This window comes from Rana temporaria, chromosome 7, assembly GCF_905171775.1.
Source record: "Rana temporaria chromosome 7, aRanTem1.1, whole genome shotgun sequence".
In the NCBI taxonomy this organism is placed as follows: domain Eukaryota; kingdom Metazoa; phylum Chordata; class Amphibia; order Anura; family Ranidae; genus Rana; species Rana temporaria.
The window spans coordinates 209147109-209175038 of NC_053495.1; the positions used below are offsets into that span (position 1 = coordinate 209147109).

The 27930-nt window shown below is 51.0% G+C and overlaps 2 protein-coding genes across 4 annotated transcripts in view; one reads left to right on the forward strand and one right to left on the reverse strand.

Annotated features, from left to right (window-relative positions):
• Positions 1-255: 255 nt before the first annotated feature.
• DPH2 (diphthamide biosynthesis 2) lies at positions 256-15736 on the reverse strand. 3 transcript variants are annotated; one of them, XM_040360928.1, is made up of 7 exons: positions 15633-15736; positions 10959-11197; positions 9017-9129; positions 7049-7269; positions 4420-5049; positions 3061-3249; positions 256-825 (listed from the first exon to the last, which is right to left on the reverse strand). In XM_040360928.1, exons 2-7 carry the CDS (start codon positions 11115-11117, stop codon positions 701-703), a joined length of 1437 nt encoding a protein of 478 aa, XP_040216862.1. In that variant the 5' UTR covers positions 11118-11197; positions 15633-15736; the 3' UTR covers positions 256-700. The 3 variants fall into 3 exon arrangements, with proteins under 3 accessions (XP_040216862.1, XP_040216860.1, XP_040216861.1); XM_040360926.1 differs by having other exon boundaries at positions 8980-9129; XM_040360927.1 differs by having other exon boundaries at positions 8980-9129; positions 15658-15724.
• Positions 15711-27930, forward strand: part of LOC120946131 (intracisternal A particle-promoted polypeptide) — a 20265-nt gene continuing 8045 nt past the window's right edge. The window contains exons 1-4 of the mRNA XM_040360925.1: positions 15711-15769; positions 23129-23438; positions 25054-25485; positions 25573-25728. Of these exons, the coding sequence (XP_040216859.1) occupies positions 23147-23438; positions 25054-25485; positions 25573-25728 (880 nt within the window). The 5' untranslated portion in view covers positions 15711-15769; positions 23129-23146. The remainder of the gene's footprint in view (positions 15770-23128; positions 23439-25053; positions 25486-25572; positions 25729-27930) is intronic.

Consider the following 27930-nt stretch of genomic DNA (forward strand, 5'->3'; position numbering starts at 1 on the left):
ATGTAAGGAACATTCTTCCCACTGATCACCAATGTAAGGGACATTCTTCCCACTGATCACCAATGTAAGGGACATTCTTCTCACTGATCACCAATGTAAGGGACATTCTTCTCACTGATCACCAATGTAAGGGACATTCTTCCCACTGATCACCAATGTAAGGGACATTCTTCCCACTGATCACCAATGTAAGGGACATTCTTCTCACTGATCACCAATGTAAGGGACATTCTGTAAAGAATGAAAGAACACAAATGTGATGAATTAGTTTCCTTTATTTTCGCTCGGTGATCCCACCAGTAACACGCTTTCTGTCCCAGAGTGTGGAGGCGGAGCAGCGTTGTCCCCCTAAGACTGGACTACAGAACACCTCCCCTCCTTCTCTCATTTTTAGAACATAGGGAGGGGGCTGGGTACATTGCACAGTGACGGTCGTAGAAAATGGTGGCAAAGTCGGCGTTTATAATATCTGTAGGATAACATCAGAACGTCCATATCCAGACCCTGCGATATAATCAGCCGCGGACTGGTCGGCGCTCCCGCGGTCGGATCAGCCTCCTCGGTACCGGCTCCGGGCTCCTCAGTACATTTTCTCTTTTTCATTCCCGTTTCCCTCTTTCGGAAGCTGAACGGCTTTGCGCACCTCCAAGTCTCTGCGCAGCGGCGCCACGCCGTGACGTCACCCAGATATGACGCCTTTTTAGTTGGGAGCTTCGTCTTCATAAGCGATGGCGATTCCTCGGCGTCCCTCTACCGCTTTCACCACTGGGGTCTGACCCAGAGACTTGTCCAATCCCTGCCAACTCCGGGAGGACAGGAACGAGGCTGTGGGGGGGAGGGGAAACACAATTAAAGGGGAACTGCAGTCCGCTCACATAATTTGTAACAAAAAACATCTTTGCCATTCTGAAGCTTCCCCTCCAACCACTTTGCATATTCTTTTATATATACTGTGATTCTGTACTTGCTAAATATGCTGCAGAAATCTCCCTCCTACTGAGTCTGGCTGCAGCCATTTTAACTGTGGGCAGCTGAAGCTGCTGCCTGTTCACTTCCTGGATTTACACAGAGGCACACCTTCAGCTCTAAAGCTCTCATTGGCCCTCTTATGACTCATCCCCCCTCCCTTCCTGGCTAACGCTCACGAGAGAGAGCTGTGCATGATGTCATAATCCTAGGCTAATGACCAGACAGGAAACAGGAAGTGGGCTGTATAAAGAAACGGGAAGCGGGCTGTATAAGGAAACGGGAAGCGGGCTGTATAAGGAAACGGGAAGCGGGCTGTATAAGGAAACGGGAAGCGGGCTGTATAAGGAAACGGGAAGCGGGCTGTATAAGGAAACGGGAAGAGGGCTGTATAAGGAAACAGGAAGAGGGCTGTATAAGGAAACGGGAAGAGGGCTGTATAAGGAGACGGGAAGTGGGCTGTATAAGGAAACGGGAAGCGGGCTGTATAAGGAGATGGGAAGTGGGCTGTATAAGGAGACGGGAAGTGGGCTGTATAAGGAAACAGGACGTGGGCTGTATAAGGAAACGGGAAGCGGGCTGTATAAGGAAACGGGACGCGGGCTGTATAAGGAAACAGGACGCGGGCTGTATAAGGAAACAGGACGCGGGCTGTATAAAGAAACAGGAAGTGGGCTGTATAAAGAAACAGGAAGTGGGCTGTATAAGGGATTTACTGGCAGAAAACAAATGTTTTACTATCCAAAACATAAAAACAACAACAAGGGCAGAAGATTTAATAGATAAAAAAAAAGACTGAAGGTCCCCGCCTTAAAATAAACCTGTCAACATTATCAAATCACATGATCTTTGAATTAAAAAGAAAAGAAAGAAATCTTTCTTTGCACTTGAAACATTTTCATTGCAAACTCATTTTATGTGACCTAAACCTTTCTCAGCCGAGATCAATGGTGTCCAACTTGCGGCCCCAGGGCCACATGCGGCCCCCTTTGGCATGTGATGTGTGGCCCTCAGACCTCAGTAGTCTGTAGTGGGAACATGTATTAGGATAATATCATTGATCCCTATGGGGTCGACAATATCCGGGGGCCAGGTCGCAATTGCGTCAAGAAATTGTGACCTGGCGCCCGCCGGTAATTGAGGCCGGAAACTCAATTACCGGCAGCCGCGATCGCGCGGTGGGGGCCCACGGAGGCACAGGATCCTGTGTTTTCTGATGGTATAATAAGTTGGGATCCTTCATGTGCAATCTGTGGTTTGGCCTCTTACTACAAATCTCAGTTTTAACAAAGTTGTGTGACATCTTTACTATCATTTTATATATTATAATAAAACTTGTGTATTTTTACTATACTTTCCTACTGCTTTTCAAAGTCCCGGAGGGGCGCTCTCCTGTTATCTCCTTCTCTATATTTGGAATGTGACACTCCTTACAACCTGCTAGCTTCTTTGCCCAATAGTGTTACCAGGCCTCCACAAAATCCGGGCGCCTGGTCGCAATTGCGACAAGAAATTGTGACCTGGCGCCTGGGGAAGCTTAAGCCTGCGGGAGGCCGCAAAGCCACGGCCTCATTGACCGGGCCGGCGTGAGGCCGCGGCTTTGCGGCCTTCACAGAAGGAAGCTGAGGCCTGCAGAAGGCCGCAAAGCCGTGGCCTCAATTACCGGCCGGCACGGCACGAGGCCGCGGCTTTGCGGTCTTCTGCAGGCCTCGGCTTCCTTCTGTGATCTGGCGCCATCATGTGGCGGCTGTTGGCATTACAAGTAGCAAAACAGCAGTTCTAATGTGTTTTTTACTGTTTTCACTGCCATCTCCTTCCCTCTAATTAGAACCCCCAAACATTATATATATATTTTTTTTATTCTAACACCCTAGAGAATAAAATGGCGGTCATTGCAATACTTTCTGTCACACCGTATTTGCGCACCGTGTTCACTTACTAATTAGTGAAGAGACCCCTTTACTTATTTTTTTGGCACCACCATCTAAATTCCTCCTCCGTCTAGAGCGCCAGAGGCCCAGTAACGGAAACCTCCAGAGCCTGCGCTGTCAGAAATTTCCAACATTTCATAGAACAAAAACGCATTTCCCTTACCGGCCGGTCCCAGCTCTGCCAGGGTGGTCTCCGCGTTCCTCTGTGCCAGGGCCGTCCCCACCGCCTTCTCTCCAGAGGTCTCTGTGGCTGAAATGCGAACGGATCTCAAGTCCCCGGTGATCAGAGAGACGTCGGTTCTGTCCGCGTCCTCGGGGTCAATATCAGGGAACGGAACGTGCGATGATCCACCTGCAACACCAACCAACCGTTACGTCTCATGTTACTCCCCGTAACATAGAATGCACCTTCTGCCTTTACAACCTCTTGCCGCCCGCCGCATACGTCTGCAGCATGGCACGGGCAGGCAAAAGGACGTATATATACGCCCCCTTTAACCACTTAAGACCCGGACCTTTAGGCAGCTAAAGGACCCGGCCAGTTTTTTGCGATTCGGCACTGCGTCGCTTTAACTGACAATTGCGCGGTCGTGCGACGTGGCTCCCAAACAAAATTGGCCTTTTTTTTCCCACAAATAGAGATTTCTTTCGGTGGTATTTGATCACCTCTGCGGTTTTTATTTTTTTGCGCTATAAACAAAAATAGAGCGACAATTTTGAAAAAAAAAATGCAATATTTTTTACTTGTTGCTATAATAAATATCCCCCAAAAATATATAAAAAACATTTTTTTTTCCTCAGTTTAGGCCGATACGTATTCTTCTACCTATTTTTGGTAAAAAAATTGCAATAAGCGTTTATCGATTGGTTTGCGCAAAATTTATAGCGTTTACAAAATAGGGGATAGTTTTATTGCATTTTTATTAATTATTTTATTTTTTTTACTACTAATGGTGGCGATCACCGATTTTTTTCGTGACTGCGACATTATGGCGGACACATCGGACAACTGACACATTTTTGGGACCATTGCCATTTTCACAGCAAAAACTGCTATAAAAATGCACTGATTACTGTGAAAATGACAATTGCAGTTTGGGAGTTAACCACAAGGGGGCGCTGAAGGGGTTAAGTGTGACCTCATCTCTGTTTCTAACTGTAGGGGGGTGTGGCTGGACGTGTGACGTCATTGATTGTGATTCCCTATATTAGAAAACGCACGATCGATGACGGCGCCACAGTGAAGAACGGAGAAGCTGTGTTTACACTCACCTCTCCCCGTTCTTCAGCTCCGGGGACCGATCGCGGGACTCCAGCGGCGATCAGGTCCCGCAGCTTTGGACCGGGGCGCGCGCCCGCGACCCACGGCTGGGCATTTAAAGAGGACGTACTGTACGTGCTTGTGCCCAGCCGTGCCATTCTGCCGACGTATATGTGCAGGAGGCGGTCCTTAAGTGGTTAAAAAACCCACCAGATCAGTATAAGTAGCCCCCCCCCCCCCCCCCAAGATGCCACAAAATACCTGGCAGCAGCTCTCGGAATTCGGTGACGCAGCAGCCGCCCCACTCCCGCGCCGGGTTACAGGCCACCTCCATCTCATCGGGAGTGACTATGGGCCGGTAGAAATCGCTGGAGTCCAGCAAGGAGTTCTCGGCACACGCCACCAACACGAAGATGTCCACCTCCAGGAAGTTGGCCAGCTTGGCCGGGTTCAGCTTCCCCATAGACAGCATGTAACTCTTCTTCCCGGCCCGGCGGGTGACGTCCTTCAGGTGGGCCAGAGCCGACAGATAGTCCGACACGCCCAGCGTGCCCACCAGAATGCCGACCACCTGAGCGTCCCGAGCCTTCTCGATCAGGTAGAAGCGCTTCATCAGGGCGCGGTTGACGTTCAGTCCTTCCTTCCTGCCCTCCCCGGTCTCGGGGTTGAAGCTGAAGAAGGGGCACTGCGGCCAGGTGAGCAGGAGGTTGCTGAGCGTTGGACCTTCTCCTCCCACGTAGAAGAAGCTGTAGGCGTCTGGCCAGAGGGTCAGATCGGGGGAGAAGCTGCGGCCAAACCTGCGGAGCTCACCAGGAGGAACATCGCTGACCCAGGAGAGCTTCGTGAATGTGACCCGGGGGTGCGTCCGGGCGAGGCGCGCTTCCAATTCACCTGCAGAGCAAAGAGGAACAATGTGCAGGGAGAGACTTCATATCATCAAGGTATAGAGCAACAGAGACATGAAGCACCAACATAGTCCCCAGCGCTGTACAACGATATACAAGGTGGAAGAGCCCAGGGTATAAGAGAGGATACAGAGGGTACAAGAGCTTACAATCTATTAGGTTATAAGAGAGGATACAGAGGGTACAAGAGCTTACAATCTATTAGGTTATAAGAGAGGATACAGAGGGTACAAGAGCTTACAATCTATTAGGTTATACAAGTGAGGGTGCAGAGGAGCTTACAATCTATTTAGGGAGGATACAGAAGAGCTTACAATCTATTACAGCATACAGGAGGGTACAGAAGGTAGAAGAGCTTACAATATATTAGGTTATACAAGTGAGGGTGCAGAAGAGCTTACAATCTATTAGGTTATACAAGTGAGGATGCAGAAGAGCTTACAATCTATTTAGGGAGGATACAGAATTACAATCTATTGGGGCAGGGATCTTCAAACGACGGCCCTCCAGCTGTTGCGGAACTACACAACCCATGAGGCATTGCAAGACTCTGGCATTCACTGAAATGACTCGGCATGATGGGAATTGTAGTTCCTGAACAACTGGAGGGCCGTCGTTTGAGGACCCCTGTATTAGGGTATAAGGGAGGGTACAGAAGGTAGAAGAGCTTACAATCTATTGGGGGGTAAGGGAGGATACAGAAGGTGAAGAAGTGTAACAAAAGGAGGGAGAAGAGCTTACAATCTATTTAGGGAGGATACAGAAGAGCTTACAGTCTATTACAGCATACAGGAGGGTACAGAAGGCAGAAGAGCTTACAGTCTATTAGGGTATATGGGAAGGTACAGAAGGTAGAAAAGCTTACACTCCATTAGGGGGTAAGCGAGGATATAGAAGGTGTAAAGGCGAACAAATAGAGTATAACAAAAGGAAACAGAAGAGCTTACAATCTATTTAGGGAGGATACAGAAGAGCTTACAATCTATTAGGGTATATAAATGGAAGGATACAGAAAGTGGAAGGAGCATAACGAAGGAGGCAGAAGAGCTTACAATCTATTGGGGTATAAAGAAGGTTACAAAAGGAAGAAGAGCTTACAATCTATTTAGAGAGGATACAGAAAAGCTTACAATCTATTACAGCATACAGGAGGGTACAGAAGGTAGAAGAGCTTACAATCTATTAGGGGGTAAGGGAGGATATAGAAGGTGAAATAGTGTACAAATAGGAGTATAACAAAGGAGGCAAAGGAGCTTACACTCTATTGGGGTATAAGGGAGGGTACAGGAGGCAGAGGAGCTTACACTCTATTGGGGTATAAGGGAGGGTACAGAAGGCAGAAGAGCTTACACTCGATTGGGGTATAAGGGAGGGTACAGAAGGCAGAAGAGCTTACACTCTATTGGGGTATAAGGGAGGGTACAGGAGGCAGAAGAGCTTACACTCTATTGGGGTATAAGGGAGGGTACAGGAGGCAGAGGAGCTTACACTCTATTGGGGTATAAGGGAGGGTACAGAAGGCAGAAGAGCTTACACTCGATTGGGGTATAAGGGAGGGTACAGAAGGCAGAAGAGCTTACACTCTATTGGGGTATAAGGGAGGGTATAGAAGGCAGAGGAGCTTACACTCTATTGGGGTATAAGGGAGGGTACAGGAGGCAGAGGAGCTTACACTCTATTGGGGTATGAGGGAGGGTACAGAAGGCAGAAGAGCTTACACTCTATTGGGGTATAAGGGAGGGTACAGGAGGCAGAGGAGCTTACAATCTATTGGGGTATAAGGGAGGGTACAGAAGGCAGAAGAGCTTACACTCTATCGGGGTATAAGGGAGGGTACAGGAGGCAGAGGAGCTTACACTCTATCGGGGTATAAGGGAGGGTACAGGAGGCAGAGGAGCTTACACTCTATCGGGGTATATACTGTACATGGAAGTATACAGTGGAGGTGTATAGAGTATGACGAAGGAGACAATCAGGATATTTACCTAGAACATGTTCATACAGCACATCACTGAAGACCACCACGGGCGTCAGGAGGTCCGGGACGAGGTTCTGGAAACTCTCCACACACAGGTCCACATCCACCGCTTTACCGCCAAAGACATACATGACGGGCAGCCGGTTGCTCGGGCTCAGACACGCCCGGCCGTAATGTATCAGGATTTCAGCGCCAACGTGTTCCGCGGCCACCTCGTCCACACAGCAACTGCCGGGAGCAACAGACGGGAAATACAGTTATTGCAAGTTATCGCAATCAAGACGGGTAAAACCCAAATAGGAATAAAAGTGATAAAAAAAAAAAAGAAAATGTAAAAGAAAGTGTAAAAAAATTATAAATAAATAAAAAGTAAAATAAAAAAAATAAAAAATAAAAATTTAAAAACGCCCCTGTCCCCGGTATCTCGCGCTCAGAAGCGAATGCACAGGTAAGTCCCGCCCACATATCTAAACGCCGTTCAAACCACACATGTGAGGTATCGCCACGTGCGTCAGAGCGCGAGCAACAATTCTAACACTAGACATTATACAAAAAAATTGGGCTAACTTTACTGTTATTTTTAAATTCATGAAACAGTTTTTTTTTATTATTGCGCAAATACCGTGCAAGATAAAAAGTTGCAACGACCGCCATTTTATTCCCTAGGGTGTCTGCTAAAAAAAAAAAAAAACATATATAATGTTTGGGGGTTCTGAGTAATTTTCGAGCAAAAAAATGATGATTTTTACATAAAGGAGAGAAGTGCCAGAATAGGCCCCCCGGTATGGAAGGGGTTAAGTTAAAGGGTAACACTGTAACTCCAAACTCTCCTCATTAACCACTTCCATACCGGGCACTTACGCCCCTTCCTGCCCAAGCCAATTTTCAGCTTTCAGCACTGTCGCACTTTGAATGACAATTGCGCGGTCGTGCTACACTGTACCCAAACAATTTTTTTATCATTTTGTTCCCACAAATAGAGCTTTCTTTTGGTGGTATTTGATCACCTCTGCGGTTTTTATTTTTTGCGCTATAAACAAAAGAAGAGCGACAATTTAAAAAAAAAAACACTATTTTTTACTTTTTTATTTAATAAATATCACAATTTTTAAAAAAAAAAAACGTTTTTTTTTCCTCAGTTTAGGCCGATATGTATTCTTCTACATATTTTTGGTAAAAAAAATCGCAATGATCATATATTGATTGGTTTGCGCAAAAGTTATAGCGTTTACAAAATAGCTGATAGATTTATGGCATTTTTATTTTATAAATTTTTTTACTAGTATTGGCGGCGATTTGCGATTTTTTTTACTGTCACCGTGACATTGCGGCGAACACATCGGACACTTTTGACACGTTTTTGGCGCCATTCACATTTATACAGCGATTAATGCGATAAATATGCACCGATTACTGTATAAATGTGACTGGCATTCAAGGGGTTAACACTAGGGGGTGAGGGAGGGGTTAATATGTATACCTGTATTGTGTTCTAACTGTGGGGGAAGGGGGGTGACTGGGGGAGGTGACCGATCTATGTCCCTATGTACAAGGGACACAGATCGGTCTCCTCTCTCCCCTGACAGGACGTGGAGCTCTGTGTTTACACCCCATCATTACACACAGAGCTCCACGTCTTGTCCCTGTAGCCGCCGATTCCGAGTGCCTGGCGGACATCGCGGCCGCCAGGCACGCGCATCGGCATCTCGGGGACGCGCTCGCGCCCCCCCCAGTGGCCGCAAGAGTACAGGACGTCAATTGACGTTCTGTTGAATTTTCAGAGTCACCGCGGAGCCGTCATTTGACGATGGCCCGGTGCTCTAGTGGTTAAATTGTATGTTACCCCAAAATGTCCTCAGTCAAATGACAGTCGCTCACAGCCAGTAGAGCGTTAGAGAGATCTGGATTGCCCAATCCTGTGTAAGGTGGAAGTCTAACCTGCCAATGGAACGCCTTCTCCTGTCAATCATCTCACCTGCCGTACGACGTGTCCCCCAACATGTACATTTTGGCCCCTGTGGCTTCTTCCAGTTTCCTGGCAACGTTGACGGAATCCACCAGGAGGTCATCGGGGAACTGCAGAGCCACCTAAACCCAGAGAGGTAGAGAGCTTTGTAAGAGTAAATCTAAATATTAAAGAGAACCTGTCATCGGAGCATTCCGTGTTCAGTCAACTGTTTGTTTTTTTATTTTTTACATTTATTAGAAATCTTAAAAAGAAAAGTAATACAAATCAAAAAAACTATTGTTAAATCCCCCTGGGGAACAGCGAGCTACGTGTGGCCTTTGGGCCGATGGTTGTGCAATAAAAGAACATCTATATTGCAGTTTATGCAGGCTGTAGCTCCACCCCGGGCTAAAGCCCAATTTATGGGCATTCCTATGAGGGAACTACAGCCACCTCCCCATCTGAACCCACTTCCTAACCCACGCCAGAGAGGGATGGCTAGAGCACGGCTCTGTTGTTCTGGGAGGGCGTACATGGACGTCTCCTGGGGTGTAAATCTGGCACACACTGATCACCGGTTGTGGGATACAGGGCCAATCATAGCAGCTCTTTATCACATGATCAATTGGGTCCAATCACATTGTAAACAGATTTGCCGGTTATCAGCATTCCTCTCCTCACGCGCCATCACAGAACCGTTAACCGGCAATCCTGACCTGGGACATGCACACAAATAATCAGGGCACCGATCATCAGTGCAACACCATCAATGCCAATGAGTGACATCAATGCTGCCCATCAGCGCCGCCTCGTCAGTGCCCCATCAGCGCCGCCTCGTCAGTGCCCCATCAGCGCCGCCTCGTCAGTGCCCCATCAGCGCCGCCTCATCGGTGCCCCATCAGCACAGCCTCAATAGTGCCCCCACATCAGTGGCCATCAGCGCAGCCTCAATAGTGCCCCCACATCAGTGGCCATCAGCGCAGCCTCAATAGTGCCCCCACATCAGTGGCCATCAGTGCAGCCTCAATAGTGCCCCCACATCAGTGCAGCCTCAATAGTGCCCCCACATCAGTGGCCATCAGCGCAGCCTCAATAGTGCCCCCACATCAGTGGCCATCAGCGCAGCCTCAATAGTGCCCCCACATCGGTGGCCATCAGCGCAGCCTCATCAGTGGCCATCAGCGCAGCCTCATCAGTGGCCATCAGCGCAGCCTCGTGTTATGTGCCACTTACCTGCAAAGGAAGCCCGCGATGTCTGTGATGTCCCCGCTGGTGGCAGCGTCCATCTCCCCCCCCCCCCCCCTCTTCCTTCTGGGGGCCGTGGACTCGGGCTCTGACTGGCCAGGGGCGCAGAAGATGACTGTCACGGCGCGGGCCCTATAGAAACGACGCAGTCGTGCCCTTTCTTTAGTGCGCATGCGCCGATGACGTCGGGGCAAGCGTATATGGTAAATATCTCCTAAACCGTGCAGGTTTAGGAGAAATTTCCAGTACCTACGGGTAAGCCTTACCTGTAGGTAAAAGTGGTCTGTAAGGGTTTAGAACCACTTTAAAGTGGCTGCAAAGGCTGAAGGGGCATTCTATGCATGAAGGTAAAAAGGGAGCCGCTGGGGGGGTGGAGCCGCCGGAGGCTGGGGGACAAAACCATGGGAGAGGGAGGAGGAGCCACAGATGTCTACAGTCAGATGGGATCCGGAGCTAGAGGAACAAGTCATGGGGGGGGGTTCCCGGGGGGTTCCCGCACGGCTCCTGTGTGAAATTCAGTATGACAAGCCTGTGATCACACAGGAGCCGCGTGGGAAAACCGCATGCGATTCAGACAGGAATTAAAACTAAATTCCCGTTTCAATCGCATGCAATTCTTTGCGGAAGGACCGCGCTGGGAAGTTTATTCGCTACCTCCAGCTCACGTCTTACCAGGACGGCCGCCGCCAATCATATAAATCAGGGCGGTTGTTTTGCGACTAACCTTTTTGGCCCCGTTCTCCCGAATAAACCGGACAGTCCTCTGAATTTCATAGATCTCCTCCAGGGGCCCCTCGGAGCATCGACTGGCCCCCAGTTCTGGAGCACCGAGGGCCCGATGGATGACGTTCTCCGCATCACTGCTGAACAGGGCGCTGCTCATGTTCCTGCGTTCTGCGGACGGTCTTCGAGGGGGGAGGGGATAACCGCACAGATCACGTCATTGGATGTAATCGCACAGACCTGTCCAATAAAAAAAATAAACATATTTAATTTGAGGGATGCACAACGACCTCCTACATAGAAGATCCCTTCAATATATTAAAATATAAAAATCTCAGGGCTCGACAAATCCCGGGCGCCAGGTTGCCATGGCGACTAGAAATAGGGTCCTGGCGACTTGGCTTGGAAGGGGCGCCATCTGGTGGTGAGCCGTTGGTATTACAAGTTAAGCATTACAAGTTAAACAGCAATTCTAATGTAATTTTTCACTATTTTCACTGCCATCTTCTTCCCTCTAATTAGAACCCCCAAACATTATATATATTTTTTATCCTAACACCCTAGAGAATAAAATGGCGATCGTTCCAATACTTTCTGTCATGCCGTATTTGCGCAGCGGTCTTACAAGCGCACTTTTTGGGGAAAAAATTACACTTTTTTAAATTAAAAAATAAGACAACAGTAAAGTTATCCCCATTTTTTTTTTAATATTATGAAAGATAATGTTACACCTAGTAAATTCATACCCAACATGTCACGCTTCAAAATTGCGTCCGCTCGTGGAATGCCGACAAACTTTTACCCTTTTAAAATCTTCATAGGCGACGTTTAAAAAAAATCTACAGGTTGCATGTTTTGAGTTACAGAGGAGGTCTAGGGCTAGAATTATTGCTCTCGCTCTAACGATCGCGGCGATACCTCACATGTGTGGTTTGAACGCTGTTTACATATGCGGGCGCTGCTCACGTATGTGTTCGCTTCTGCGCGCAAGCTCGTCGCGACGGGCGCGTTTTCTGGCTCCTAACTTTTTTAGCTGGCTCCGAGATTCCAAGCAAATTTGTCAACCCCTGAAAAATCTTATATAATATTTATAAATAATAAACCCAGCAGATTTCTGATCCTATTGCCTCGGCACAGGGGGCGGCACGACTTTGGGGGGGCGACTCGGCAAGGCGATCTTAAGACGACTTCAGAGGCGACTTGCAAAATTATTTCTGTATTGAAGTCAATGCAAGTCGCCCCGAGTCGCCCCCCCAAGTCGTACAGGAACCTTTTTCTAAGTCAGAGCGACTTGAGTCGCTCCTATTAGAACAGTAGAGGTTGACCGATATATCGGCCGATATTTGGCCATTTTGGAGAAATCGGCATCGGCCGATTTTTACCCAAATTCGTCAGGAAAGACCACGGCTTCGGCCTAGCTCCGGAGCCGCGGCCATCTTGGTACACCCAGCGCGGCGGCCCTCCTCTCTGTTTACGCCCACAGAGGAGGAGGGGCCCGCGCTCGTGGGACACACACCGCTCTCTGGTGTCTGTAGCAGGGGGGGGGGGGTGCCTATACTGGAGGGAGAGGGGGTCTGACTCTGTACTGAGGGGCGGCGACACCATTTTTCTTTGCACCAGTGCCAATTAGTGGCACTTGCCATCCAGTGCCACCTGCCAGTGACAATACCAGTGCCAATTAGTGCCACCTTCCATCCAGTGCCAATACTGTGTGTATATATATATATATATATATATTAGAAAGGGAGAGCAGTGTATATAGATCCCCCATGCTGTGTGTATATATATATAGTGGGGAAGGAGAGCAGTGTATATAGATCCCCCATGCTGTGTGTATATATATATATATATATATAGTGGGGAGGGAGATCAGTATATATAGATCCCCCATGCTGTGTGTATATAGTAAGGAGGGAGATCAGTGTATATAGATCCCCCATGCTGTATATATATATATATAGTGGGGAGGGAGAGCAGTATATATAGATCCCCCATGCTGTGTATATATATATTAGGGAGGGAGAGCAGTGTATATAGATCCCCCATGCTGTGTATATATAGTGGGGAGGGAGAGCAGTATATATAGATCCCCCATGCTTTGTATATATAGTGGGGAGGGAGAGCAGTATATATAGATCCCCATGCTGTGTATATATAGGGGGGGGAAGGAGAGCAGTATATATAGATCCCCATGCTGTGTGTGTATATAGTAAGGAGGGAGATCAGTATATATAGATCCCCCATGCTGTGTATATATAGTGGGGAGGGAGAGCAGTATATATAGATCCCCCATGCTGTGTATATATTAGGAAGGAGACCAGTATATATAGATCCCCCTTGCTGTGTGTATATAGTGGGGAGGGAGAGCAGTATATAGATCCCCCATGCTGTGTGTATATAGTGGGGAGGGAGAGCAGTGTATATAGATCCCCCATGCTGTGTAAATATAGGGGGGGGGAAGGAGACCAGTATATATAGATCCCCCATGCTGTGTAAATATAGGGGGGGGAAGGAGACCAGTATATATAGATCCCCCATGCTGTGTATATATAGTGGGGAGGGAGAGCAGTGTATATAGATCCCCCATGCTGTGTGTGTGTATATAGTGGGGAGGGAGAGCAGTATATATAGATCCCCATGCTGTGTATATATATTAGGGAGGGAGAGCAGTGTATATAGATCCCCCATGCTGTGTGTATATATATTAGGGAGGGAGAGCAGTGTATATAGATCCCCCATGCTGTGTATATATATTAGGGAGGGAGAGCAGTGTATATAGATCCCCCATGCTGTGTATATATAGTGGGGAGGGAGAGCAGTATATATAGATCCCCCATGCTGTGTATATATATTAGGGAGGGAGAGCAGTGTATATAGATCCCCCATGCTGTGTGTATATATATTAGGGAGGGAGAGCAGTGTATATAGATCCCCCATGCTGTGTGTGTGTATATAGTGGGGAGGGAGAGTAGTATATATAGATCCCCCATGCTGTGTGTATATATATTAGGGAGGGAGAGCAGTGTATATAGATCCCCCATGCTGTGTATATATATTAGGGAGGGAGAGCAGTGTATATAGATCCCCCATGCTGTGTGTATATAGTGGGGAGGGAGAGCAGTATATATAGATCCCCATGCTGTGTATATATATTAGGGAGGGAGAGCAGTGTATATAGATCCCCCATGCTGTGTATATATAGTGGGGAGGGAGAGCAGTGTATATAGATCCCCCATGCTGTGTATATATATTAGGGAGGGAGAGCAGTGTATATAGATCCCCCATGCTGTGTGTATATATATTAGGGAGGGAGAGCAGTGTATATAGATCCCCCATGCTGTGTATATATAGTGGGGAAGGAGAGCAGTGTATAAAGATCCCACATGCTGTGTGTGTACATATATATAAGGGAGAGCAGTGTATATAGATCCCCCATGGTGTGTGTGTATATATAGTAAGGAGGGAGAGCAGTGTATATAGATCCCCCATGCTGTGTGTATATAGTAAGGAGGGAGAGCAGTGTATATAGATCCCCCATGCTGTGTGTATATAGTGGGGAGGGAGATCAGTATATATAGATCCCCCATGCTGTGTGTGTATATATATATTAGGGAGGGAGAGCAGTGTATATAGATCCCCCATGCTGTGTGTATATATATATATATATTAGGGAGGGAGAGCAGTATATATATAGACCCCCCATGCTGTGTATATATAGTGAGGAAGGAGAGCAGTGTATATAGACCCCCCATGCTGTGTGTATATATATTAGGGAGGGAGAGCAGTGTATATAGATCCCCCATGCTGTGTATATATATTAGGGAGGGAGAGCAGTGTATATAGATCCCCCATGCTGTGTGTATATATAGTGGGGAAGGAGAGCAGTGTATATGGATCCCCCATGGTGTGTGTGTATATATAGTAAGGAGGGAGAGCAGTGTATATAGATCCCCCATGCTGTGTGTATATAGTGGGGAGGGAGATCAGTATATATAGATCCCCCATGCGGTGTGTGTATATATATATATTAGGGAGGGAGAGCAGTGTATATAGATCCCCCATGCTGTGTGTATATAGTGGGGAGGGAGATCAGTATATATAGATCCCCATGCTGTGTGTATATAGTGGGGAGGGAGATCAGTATATATAGATCCCCATGCTGTGTGTATATATATATATATTAGGGAGGGAGAGCAGTGTGTGTATATATAGACCCCCCATGCTGTGTATATATATATATGGGGGGGGGGAAGGAGACCAGTATATACTCATGCTGTATATATAGGGGGGGGGGGGGAGACCAGTATATACTCATGCTGTATATATAGGGGGGGGAGGAGACCAGTATATACTCATGCTGTATATATAGGGGGGGGGGGGAGACCAGTATATACTCATGCTGTATATATAGGGGGGGGAGGAGACCAGTATATACTCATGCTGTATATATAGGGGGGGGAGGAGACCAGTATATACTCATGCTGTATATATGATATAATGTAGAAGGACACACAGACCAGCTGTGGTCAGTGATGATGATGAATACAGAGCACAGTATACAGATGGGGGGAGGTGTTGTATTTCTCTATAAGTCGGACTATAACACACCCATAGACATATTGATAACAGTCAGTGTCCTGCACACCCCCGGCCCCCCTCCTTGGTCCCTCCATACCTCCCACGTGGGGACTACACCGCACCTCCAGGACTTTTCCTGCCTCTTCCAATATGGCCGACAACGTGCCCCACTTCCGGTCCCGTCTGCTCTATGGGGGGAAGTGACGTCATGCCGGCTGGGATCGGAGGAGGCAGGTAGGTCACATGACCGGTTCTGATACAGGGGAGAGAGAGGGATGGAGGGGATGGTATATAGAATGGTGGGGGGGGGATGTGACCATAGAACACTCAGAGCTCCTTCTGTAGCTGGCAGTGTGACCATGGTGTCCCCAGAGTCCTCTTTCTGCAGGACTGTCCCCTCCCCCCATAGAGAGCTGTCACCCCCCTCCCCCCTCTGTGTACATCCTATGTGGGGGGTAAAAGCAGATCAACTGTCATTTGTGTGAATGAGGCCCCAAAACTGACACTAATGTCCACAATTCCAACCCGCAACTCTTCATATACACTCCTCATTCATTATATACCTTCCAGGCCCGGACTGGCCATAGGGCATACCGGGCATATGCCCGGTGGGCCGCGGCGGCCCGCGGGCCGGTAGTGGCCCGCGAATGGCCCTTGGCGGCCCGCGGGCCGCGAACGGCCCTCGGCGGCCCGCATGTCATTTCTACCCAGAGGTGTACCAAGGCCCTTGGGTCGGACTGGGCTGGGTTGCAAGAATGCATTTGCCCCCTGGGCTGCTCTAATGTCCTTCAAAAAGGCCACTGAGCTGGCCGAGTGCGCCACCTGCCACAAATTGTGGATTGTCCACTGGCCACGTCACCTGCCATGTCACCTGGCCACGTCACCTGCCACAAGTTGTGGATTGTCCACTTGCCATGTAACCTGGCCACGTCACCTGGCCACATCACCTGCCACAAGTTGTGGATTGTCCATTGGCCACTTCACCTGCCACGTCAACTGGCCACGTCACCTGCCACAAGTTGTGGATTGTCCACTTGCCACGTCACCTGACCACGACACCTGCCACAAGTTGTGGATTGTTCACTTGCCACGTCACCTGCTACAAGTGGATTATGCACTTGCCAAATCACCTGGCCACGTCACCTGCCACAAGTTGTGGATTGTCCACTGGCCACGTCACCTGGCCACGTCACCTGCCATGTCACCTGGCCACGTTACCTGCCACAAGTTGTGGATTGTCCACTTGCCATGTCACCTGGCCACGTCACCTGCCACATCACCTGGCCACATCACCTGCCACGTCACCTGGCCACAAGTTGTGGATTGTCCACTGGCCACGTCACCTGCCACGTCAACTGGCCACAAGTTGTGGATTGTCCACTGGCCACGTGACCTGCCACATCACCTGGCCACGTCACCTACCACAAGTTGTGGATTGTCCACTTGCCACGTCACCTGCTTCAAGTTGTGTATTGTCCACTTGCCATGTCATCTGCCATGTCACCTGGCCACGCCACCAGCCACAAGTTGTGGATTGTCCACTGGCCACGTCACCTGCCACAAGTTGTGGATTGTCCACTTGCCATGTCACCTGGCCACGTCACCTGCCACATCACCTGGCCACGTCACATGCCACAAGTTGTGGAATGTCCACTGGCCACGTCACCTGCCACGTCAACTGGCCACGTCACCTGCCACAAGTTTGTCCACTTGCCACGTCACCTGCCTCAAGTTGTGTATTGTCCACTTGCCATGTCATCTGCCATGTCACCTGGCCACGCCACCTGCCACAAGTTGTGGATTGTCCACTGGCCACGTCACCTGCCACAAGTTGTGGATTGTCCACTTGCCATGTCACCTGGCCACGTCACCTGCCACATCACCTGGCCACATCACCTGCCACAAGTTGTGGAATGTCCACTGGCCACGTCAACTGGCCACGTCACCTGCCACAAGTTGTGGATTGTCCACTTGCCACGTCACCTGACCACGACACCTGCCACAAGTTGTGGATTGTCCACTTGCCACATCACCTGCCACAAGTGGATTATGCACTTGCCAAATCACCTGGCCACGTCACCTGCCACAAGTTGTGGATTGTCCACTGGTCACGTCACCTGCCACAAGTGGATTATGCACTTGCCAAATCACCTGGCCACGTCACCTGCCACAAGTTGTGGATTGTCCACTGGCCACGTCACCTGGCCACGTCACCTGCCATGTCACCTGGCCACGTTACCTGCCACAAGTTGTGGATTGTCCACTTGCCATGTCACCTGGCCACGTCACCTGCCACATCACCTGGCCACGTCACCTGCCACAAGTTGTGGATTGTCCACTGGCCACGTCACCTGCCACGTCAACTGGCCATCTCAATTGCCACAAGTTGTGGATTGTCCACTGGCCACGTGACCTGCCACATCACCTGGCCATGTCACCTACCACAAGTTGTGGATTGTCCACTTGCCACGTCACCTGCTTCAAGTTGTGTATTGTCCACTTGCCATGTCATCTGCCATGTCACCTGGCCACGCCACCTGCCACAAGTTGTGGATTGTCCACTGGCCACGTCACCTGCCACAAGTTGTGGATTGTCCACTTGCCATGTCACCTGGCCACGTCACCTGCCACAAGTTGTGAAATGTTCACTGGCCACGTCACCTGCCACGTCAACTGGCCACGTCACCTGCCACAAGTTGTGGATTGTCCACTTGCCACGTCACCTGACCACGACACCTGCCACAAGTTGTGGATTATGCACTTGCCAAATCACCTGGCCACGTCACCTGCCACAAGTTGTGGATTGTCCACTGGTCACGTCACCTGCCACAAGTGGATTATGCACTTGCCAAATCACCTGGCCACGTCACCTGCCATGTCACCTGGCCACGTTACCTGCCACAAGTTGTGGATTGTCCACTTGCCATGTCACCTGGCCACGTCACCTGCCATGTCACCTGGCCACAAGTTGTGGATTGTCCACTTGCCATGTCACCTGGCCACGTCACCTGGCCACGTCACCTGCCACATCACCTGGCCACATCACCTGGCCACATCACCTGGCCACGTCACCTGCCACAAGTTGTGGATTGTCCACTGGCCACGTCACCTGCCACGTCAACTGGCCATGTCAATTGCCACAAGTTGTGGATTGTCCACTGGCCACGTGACCTGCCACATCACCTGGCCATGTCACCTACCACAAGTTGTGGATTGTCCACTTGCCACGTCACCTGCTTCAAGTTGTGTATTGTCCACTTGCCATGTCATCTGCCATGTCACCTGGCCACGCCACCTGCCACAAGTTGTGGATTGTCCACTGGCCACATCACCTGCCACAAGTTGTGGATTGTCCACTTGCCATGTCACCTGGCCACGTCACCTGGCCACGTCACCTGCCACATCACCTGGCCACGTCACCTGCCACAAGTTGTGGAATGTCCACTGGCCACGTCAACTGGCCACGTCACCTGCCACAAGTTGTGGATTGTCCACTTGCCACCTCACCTGCCTCAAGTTGTGTATTGTCCACTTGCCATGTCATCTGCCATGTCACCTGGCCACGCCACCTGCCACAAGTTGTGGATTGTTCACTGGCCACGTCACCTGCCACAAGTTGTGGATTGTCCACTTGCCATGTCACCTGGCCACGTCACCTGCCACATCACCTGGCCACGTCACCTGCCACAAGTTGTGGAATGTCCACTGGCCACGTCACCTGCCACGTAAACTGGCCACGTCACCTGCCACAAGTTGTGGATTGTCCACTTGCCACGTCACCTGACCACGACACCTGCCACAAGTTGTGGATTGTCCACTTGCCACATCACCTGCCACAAGTGGATTATGCACTTGCCAAATCACCTGGCCACGTCACCTGCCACAAGTTGTGGATTGTCCACTGGCCACGTTACCTGGCCACGTCACCTGCCACAAGTTGTGGATTGTCCACTTGCCATGTCACCTGGCCACGTCACCTGCCACGTCACCTGCCACATCACCTGGCCACGTCACCTGCCATGTCACCTGCCACAAGTTGTGGATTGTCCACTTGCCACGTCACCTGACCACGTCACCTGCCACAAGTTGTGGATTGTCCACAATGCAATGCAAGCAATTACATTTTTTAATGTTTTTTTTTATAGTTTTTCATAATTTGCCATCATTTTTGAGATTTCTAATGTAAAAAAATAGGTCACCTTTAAAAACGCCTATAAACAAAACGCCGGTACCCCGTTTTGCCGCGTTTAGCAGCGATTTGCCGCGATTTGCGTCTGAAACGCGAAAACTTTTGCGTCTGAACCCAAAATTTTGCTTCTGAAAAAACAAGCCTAAACCCAACTGCTTTAAAACGCAAAAAAAAAAAACTAATGTGTGCATGGACACATAGGATAACATTAAATGTGTTCAGGGGCAGTTGAAAAAAATGCCCAAATGCCTCTGAACTCGAGTTTAGCAGCGTCTCGTGTGCATGGGGCCTTAGATATGCCCAGCCCCTCCCTCCTCCACACAAAGCTCTATCAGAGGCTGGGTGGAGCTGCTCTTCCTTTCCCCGCCCACACTCCTGGCAGCCCTGTGTTGTCTGTGAAGAAGATTTGTGGGCGGGAAAGTTAAAGCAGTGCAGTCAGCTCGGCATCCACAGCCTTAGAAAAAAAAAAACAAGTGAGCCCCTCCTGGGACTGTCCATTATGTCCCATCCAAGTAAGCTTCTCCTCCCTCCCTTCCTGCTCTCTCCCCCCCTCTCTGCATATTAAGTGTTATATTACAGCAGCCTGTGACAGTTTCTTGCCCTCCTAGATGTTATGATGTGGGTTCACACTGGCAAGCTGCAGTTTAGCTGCAGTGCTGGTGTTCTGGTATGTTACCCTCCAGTCCCATAGACTTCTATTAGGTTGTACATTTTTGCTGCATGTCCTGAAAGTGCACAAAAAGTCCTGCATGCCGCATCTGTGGTGCAATTCCAAAAAATGCAGCAAAAATGCACAATTTCTAATTAGAAGTCTGAGGGACTGGGGCTATGGAAAACCGCCACAGTGGCGGCCTGTCCATTAAGGGCACACGGCACTGCCCCCTCCATTATGCCACCCCCATATGTAAAATGGATAGATTCATGCCTGACCGGCCACTATGGGTAAGTGTCGGTCAGACAGTGAGTGGGTGGAGGGTGTGTCACAGTGGCTGCATTTGATAGGACAAAGTGGCTGCATTTGATGGGGCACAGTGGCTGCATTTGATGGGACACAGTGGCTGCATTTGATGGGGCACAGTGGCTGCATTTGATGGGGCACAGTGGCTGCATTTGATGGGGCACAGTGGCTGCATTTGATGGGACACAGTGGCTGCATTTGATGCGGCACAGTGGCTGCATTTGATAGGGCACAGTGGCTGCATTTGATGGGGCACAGTGGCTGCATTTGATGGGGCACAGTGGCTGCATTTGATGGGACAAAGTGGCTGCATTTGATGGGGCACAGTGGCTGCATTTGATGGGGCACAGTGGCTGCATTTGATGGGACAAAGTGGCTGCATTTGATGGGGCACAGTGGCTGGATTTGATGGGGCACAGTGGCTGCATTTGATGGGGCACAGTGGCTGCATTTGATGGGGCACAGTGGCTGCATTTGATGGGGCAAAGTGGCTGCATTTGATGGGACAAAGTGGCTGCATTTGATGGGGCACAGTGGCTGCATTTGATGGGGCACAGTGGCTGCATTTGATGGGGCACAGTGGCTGCATTTGATGGGGCACAGTGGCTGCATTTGATGGGGCACAGTGGCTACATTTGATGGGGCACAGTGGCTACATTTGATGGGGCACAACGGCTGCATTTGATGGGACAAAGTGGCTGCATTTGATGGGCACAGTGGCTGCATTTAATGGGGCACAGTGGCTGCATATGATGGGGCACAGTGGCTGCATATAATGGGGCACAGTGGCTGCATATAATGGGGCACAGTGGCTGCATTTGATGGGGCACAGTGGCTGCATATAATGGGGCACAGTGGCTGCATTTGATGTTTTTGTTCAGTTTGATTGCTTCCCCCCAAAAAAATGTTGAGCACCAGTGTGAGCCAAAAGGCTTGCACTCACAGATACTCCACTGAAAAGTTATCAATTCTCATGTCACTTTTCAGAGGCATTTGTCAGACAGTAAGGAGGTGATGCCTAATTTCCTCCCTGCCTGTTTAAAACCTCAGCCAGTCCCTCCAGATATTTCACTTTGTACTCCACCTAATTTTATTACTCTTTATAGCTTTTAGATGTTCTCTCACCTTATTCTTTGCACATCTAATACATAACGAGAGTTCTGGAAATAAGGTGGAGTTCAAAGTGAATTTCTAAACCTAAGTTGAGAACCCCTTTCAGAAGATTTGAGGATATTATTAAACTCAGAGACTGGTGGACTGAGGCCATCATAAATAGATTGAAATTTCTGCTGAACTGGCAGCTTTTCAATCTATCAATGTGCAGACTGGTTATACAGACTCCGATCTATCAACTGACTTCAGTACAACAATGGGAAATGTTGAACGATTTCTCTCTGTTCCAGCAATGTGGAGTGATTTCTCTATCTGTGCCACAAATGTGGAGCAGTCTCTCTCTCTGTGCGGGCATTCCATCATTAACCCCCGCCGCGTATACCCCCCCGGGCTGCTCAGTCTAAAATGCCCGGGCCTATTTTTTGTCCCAGTCCGGGCCTGATACCTTCTAATATATGTCTCCTGCAGCATGTCCTCTCCCTCTCCTGTACCATGTCTGCAGTCTCTGACCATCTCCTGTACAATGTCTGCAGTCTCTGACCATCTCCTGTATTATGTCTGCAGTCTCTGACCCTCTCCTGTACTATGTCTGCAGTCTCTGACCATCTCCTGTACTATGTCTGCAGTCTCTGACCCTCTCCTGTACCATGTCTGCAGTCTCTGACCATCTCCTGTACTATGTCTGCAGTCTCTGACCCTCTCCTGTACCATGTCTGCAGTCTCTGACCCTCTCCTGTACCATGTCTGCAGTCTCTGACCCTCTCCTGTACCATGTCTGCAGTCTCTGACCATCTCCTGTACAATGTCTGCAGTCTCTGACCGTCTCCTGTATTATGTCTGCAGTCTCTGACCATCTCCTGTATTATGTCTGCAGTCTCTGACCCTCTCCTGTACTATGTCTGCAGTCTCTGACCATCTCCTGTACTATGTCTGCAGTCTCTGACCATCTCCTGTATTATGTCTGCAGTCTCTCACCATCTCCGGTACTATGTCTGCAGTCTCTGACCATCTCCTGTATTATGTCTGCAGTCTCTGACCATCTCCTGTAGTATGTCTTCAGTCTCTGATCGTCTCCTGTACTATGTCTGCAGTCTCTGACCATCTCCTGTAGTATGTCTGCAGTCTCTGACCATCTCCTGTATCATGTCTGCAGTCTCTGACCCTCTCCTGTACCATGTCTGCAGTCTCTGACCCTCTCCTGTACCATGTCTGCAGTCTCTGACCCTCTCCTGTACCATGTCTGCAGTCTCTGACCCTCTTCTGTACTATGTCTGCAGTCTCTGATCCTCTCCTGTAGTATTGTTGCAGTGATTGGTGTGATTCCTCCTCCCAGGTCCCTGCAGTCTCTGGAATGGATGCGGTGTGTGCGGTCGGATCGGTTGGCTCGCGGCGCTCGGTCGATAAACATGCGCAGATCGTCCTGCAGCAGATGAACAAGATGAGGCAGCAGCGGGAGTTCTGTGACCTCCAGATACGGGTCGGCCCCGCCCTCTTCTCTGTGCACAAATTGGTTTTGGCGGCCAGCAGTCCCTACTTCTCGGCTCTGCTGTCTGGGGGGTTAAAGGAGTCCTCCGACGACGTGGTTCTGATTCAGGAGGTGGAGCCTAACAGCTTCCAGCTTCTGCTGGATTTTATATACTCAGGTAAGAGGCCGTCCTGTGTGTGCGCGACAGACGTACTCTCCGACCGCCACTTCTCATTTACCGACACCTTCCTTTTCTAAACGGACACAGTGAGTGGGCATAATAATAAAACTGCTACTGCCACCGTGCTCTGCCCCCCGCTACTACCGCCGTGCTCTGTCCCCCGCTACTACCGCCGTGCTCTGCCCCCCGCTACTGCCGCCGTGCTCTGCCCCCCCGCTACTGCCGCCGTGCTCTGTCCCCCGCTACTACCGCCGTGCTCTGTCCCCCGCTACTACCGCCGTGCTCTGCCCCCCGCTACTGCCGCCGTACTCTGCCCCCCCGCTACTGCCGCCGTGCTCTGCCCCCCGCTACTGCCGCCGTGCTCTGCCCCCCCGCTACTGCCGCCGTGCTCTGCCCCCCCTGCTACTGCCGCCGTGCTCTGCCCCCCCCGCTACTGCCGCCGTGCTCTGCCCCCCCCGCTACTGCCGCCGTGCTCTGCCCCCCCGCTACTGCCGCCATGCTCTGCCCCCCCGCTACTGCCGCCGTGCTCTGTCCCCCGCTACTACCGCCGTGCTCTGCCCCCCGCTACTGCCGCCGTGCTCTGCCCCCCCGCTACTGCCGCCGTGCTCTGCCCCTCGCTACTACCGCCGTGCTCTGCCCCCCGCTACTGCCGCCGTGCTCTGTCCCCCGCTACTGCCGCCATGCTCTGCCCCCCGCTACTGCCGCCGTGCTCTGCCCCCCCGCTACTGCCGCCGTGCTCTGCCCCCCCGCTACTGCCGCCGTGCTCTGCCCCCCCGCTACTGCCGCCGTGCTCTGCCCCCCCCTGCTACTGCCGCCGTGCTCTGCCCCCCCCGCTACTGCCGCCGTGCTCTGCCCCCCCCCGCTACTGCCGCCGTGCTCTGCCCCCCCCGCTACTGCCGTCGTGCGCTGCCCCCCGCTACTGCCGCCGTGCTCTGCCCCCCGCTACTGCCGCCGTGCTCTGCCCCCCGCTACTGCCGCCGTGCTCTGCCCCCCCCGCTACTGCCGCCGTGCTCTGCCCCCCGCTACTGCCGCCGTGCTCTGCCCCCCGCTACTGCCGCCGTGCTCTGCCCCCCGCTACTGCCGCCGTGCTCTGCCCCCCGCTACTGCCGCCGTGCTCTGCCCCCCGCTACTGCCGCCGTGCTCTGCCCCCCGCTACTGCCGCCGTGCTCTGCCCCCCCGCTACTGCCACCGTGCTCTCCCCCCCCGCTACTGCCGCCGTGCTCTCCCCCCCCGCTACTGCCACTGTCCTCTGCCCCCTGCTGCTGCCGCCGTCCTCTGCCCTGCTGGCGCCGTCCTCTACCTCCTGCTACTGCCACCGTCCTCTGCCCCCTGCTACTGCCACCGTCCTCTGCCCTCAGCTGCTGGCGCCGTCCTCTGCCCTGCTGACGCCGTCCTCTGCGACACCATCCACTGGTCTACTGACACTAACTATAGGACACTGAACCCCCCGGTATTTTTGATCTCTTGCACGTTGTTCAGGTGGATCTCCATCTCTCAAAGGTTGCCTCCCCTGACTGACTGCAACAGAGACCTTCAGGACTGGAGTGACAGAATGTGATTCCTTTGGCGGGAGTTTAGTTTTGATGTCTTTTTTGGGAATGTTTCCTCCCAGGTTCGGTTCATATCAGCACAGAGAACGTGCAGGGACTGATGGTGGCAGCCGACATGATGCAGCTGACCGACTTGGTGTCGCTGTGCTGCGACTTCTTAAAGGAGCAGATCGATCCGGCCAATTGCGTCGGCTTTTTCCAGTTCTCGGAGCAGCTGGCCTGTCAGCCTCTTCTGGAGTTCACGGAGAGCTTCATCCACGCTCACTTCCCGGAGGTGAAACAAGGCGACGAGTTCCTGAACCTCACCAAAGACCAGCTGACCCGCCTCCTGCGCAGCGAGGAGCTCTGCATCGAGGATGAGCATCAGGTGTTCGCCTCCGCCATGGCGTGGCTGCAGAGGGACACCGCGACGCGCAAGAGGCACGTGGTGGAGGTCCTGGAACCGGTGAGGTTCCCTTTGCTGCCACCTCAGAGGCTGCAGAAGGACATCGAAGGTAAAGAAGGGACTCGTCTATCGGGGGGGGGGGGGGGTTGTAATTGGGGGGCTATCCAGAGTCTTGAATTTGTTTCTGTCTTTTCAGATGTAACAGACTTCAGCCTGCGGGTGGCGCTGCAGACGCTGCTGAGGGAATACTGTGAATCCAGCCTGTCCCCCAAGGACCGCAAACTCTGCAATTTCCTGCAGCCGCCCCGCGTGTGGCCTCGGAGGAAAGCGCGCAAATTCCTCTACGCGATTGGTAAGGAGGGATAAGCACTATATGGGCGTCATCATAAAATGCCATAGTTCACATTCGTGTTCCCAACCCTTAGGTGCGGATTCACGTAGGAGATACGCCGGCATATCTCTGAGTCTGAGGCGTCGTATCTTGGCGCCTGATTCAAAGAATCAGATACGCCAAAATTAGTATAAGATACGGCCAGCGTAAGTCTCCTACGCCGTCGTATCTTAACTGCATATTTACGCTGGCCGCTAGGGGCGTGTACGCTGATTTACGCCTAGAAATATGTAAATCAGCTAGATACGCCAATTCACAAACGTACGCCCGGCCGTCGCATTACAGATACGCCGTTTACGTTAGGCTTTTTCCGGCGTAAAGTTACCCCTGCTATATGAAGCGTAGATGAGGCGTACCAATGTTAAGTATGGACGTCGGGCCAGCATCGAATTTTCCGTCGTTTGCGTAAGTCGTTCACGAATAGGGCTGTGCGTAATTTACGTTCACGTCGAAAGCATTGGCTTTTTTTGCGGGTTAATTTGGAGCATGCGCACTGGGATACTTTCACCGACGGAGCATGCGCCGTTCGGAGAAAGCGTCATTTACGTGGGGTCACAATACATTTACATAATACACGCCCACATATTCCACATTTGAATTAGGCGGGCTTACGGCGGCCTATTTACGCTACGCCGCCGCAACTTTGCTTTGAGAATACGGCACTTGCCTGTCAAAGTTGCGGAGGCGTAATGTAAATAGGATACGTTACGCCCGCACAAAGATATGCGCTCCTACGTGAATCCGGGCCCTAGTCTCCACCCGTCTGAGCTGCCCCCTCACTGACCACCTAGACCAGTGATGGAGAACCTTGGCACCCCAGATGTTTTGGAACTACATTTCCCATGATGCTCCACTACACTGCAGAGTGCATGAGCTTAATGGGAAATGTAGTTCCAAAACATCTGGGGGTGCCAAGGTTCACCATCACTGACTTAGTAATGGTCCACTCTTGTCCACAAGAACCAATGGCCACCACTCTGTACTCCTTTTAGACCTTTCTGGAGCCTTCAACACAGTTGACCACCTTCTCCTGACCTCTCCTTTGCGCCCCACATCCATTCCCTAATCAACTCTCGCTGCCTTCACCTCTGTAATATTTCCAAAAGTCACTCCTCCTTAACCAATGACTTCATAAAGCTTCTAATTCCCACCCTGGTTATCTCTCGTCTTGACTACTGCAACTCCCTTTTCATGAACCCCCTCTATATAGGCCAATCCCCACTTCAATCTATCATGAATGCTGCTGCTGGATTCTTCTGCCTTACCAACCACTCGGTGTCCTCCACCCCTCTCTGCCAATCCCTGCACTGGCCTTCATTCAGTGTCCTCCACTCCTCTCCACCAATCCCTCCACTGGCATTCATTCAGTGTCCTCCACCCCTCTCTGCCAATCCCTTTATTGCCCTCCATTTAGTGTCCTCCACCCCTCTCTGCCAATCCCTGCACTGGCCTTCATTCAGTGTGCTCCACCCCTCTCTGCCAATCCCTCCATTGCCCTCCATTTAGTGTCCTCCACCCCTCTCTGCCAATCCCTCCATTGCCCTCCATTTAGTGTCCTCCACCCCTATTGCCCTCCTTTCAGTTCCCTCCACCCTTTCTGCCAATCCCTCCACTGGCCTCCATTCAGTGTCCTACACCCCTCACTACCAATCCCTCCACTGGCTTCCATTTAGTGTCCTCCACCCCTCTCTGCCAATCCCTCCATTGCCCTCCATTCAGTGTCCTCCACCCCTCTCTTCCAATCCCTTCAATGATTTTCATTCAGTGTCCTCCACCCCTCTCTGCCAATCCCTCCATTGCCCTTCATATAGTGTCCTCCACCCCTCTCTGCCAATCCGTCCATTGCCCTGCTTTCAGTTTCCTCCACCCCTCTCTGCCAATCCCTCCACTGGCTTCCATTCAGTGTCCTCCACCCCTCTCTACCAATCCATCCACTGGCCTCCATTCAGTGTCCTCCACCCCTCTCTGCCAATCCCTCCATTCAGTGTCCTCTACCCCTCTCTGCCAATCCCTCCACTGGCCTCTATTTAGTGTCCCCCACCCCTCTCTGCCAATCCCTCCATTGCCCTTCATATAGTGTCCTCCACCCCTCTCTGCCAATCCCTCCACTGACCTCCATTCAGTGTCCTCCACCCCTCTCTCTACCAATCCCTACACTGGCCT

Bases quoted from the DNA above. Each gene is read 5' to 3' on its own strand.
- DPH2 (XM_040360926.1), bottom strand. From the start codon at position 11,092: ATGCGGAGAACGTCATCCATCGGGCCCTCGGTGCTCCAGAACTGGGGG. The intron at 9,130-10,958 runs GTTAGTCGCAAA...CTCTGGGTTTAG, and splicing joins GGGAGAACGGGGCCAAAAAG to GTGGCTCTGCAGTTCCCCGA. The intron at 826-3,060 runs GTAAGGGAAATG...TCCCCCCCACAG, and splicing joins GGCAGAGCTGGGACCGGCCG to CCTCGTTCCTGTCCTCCCGG.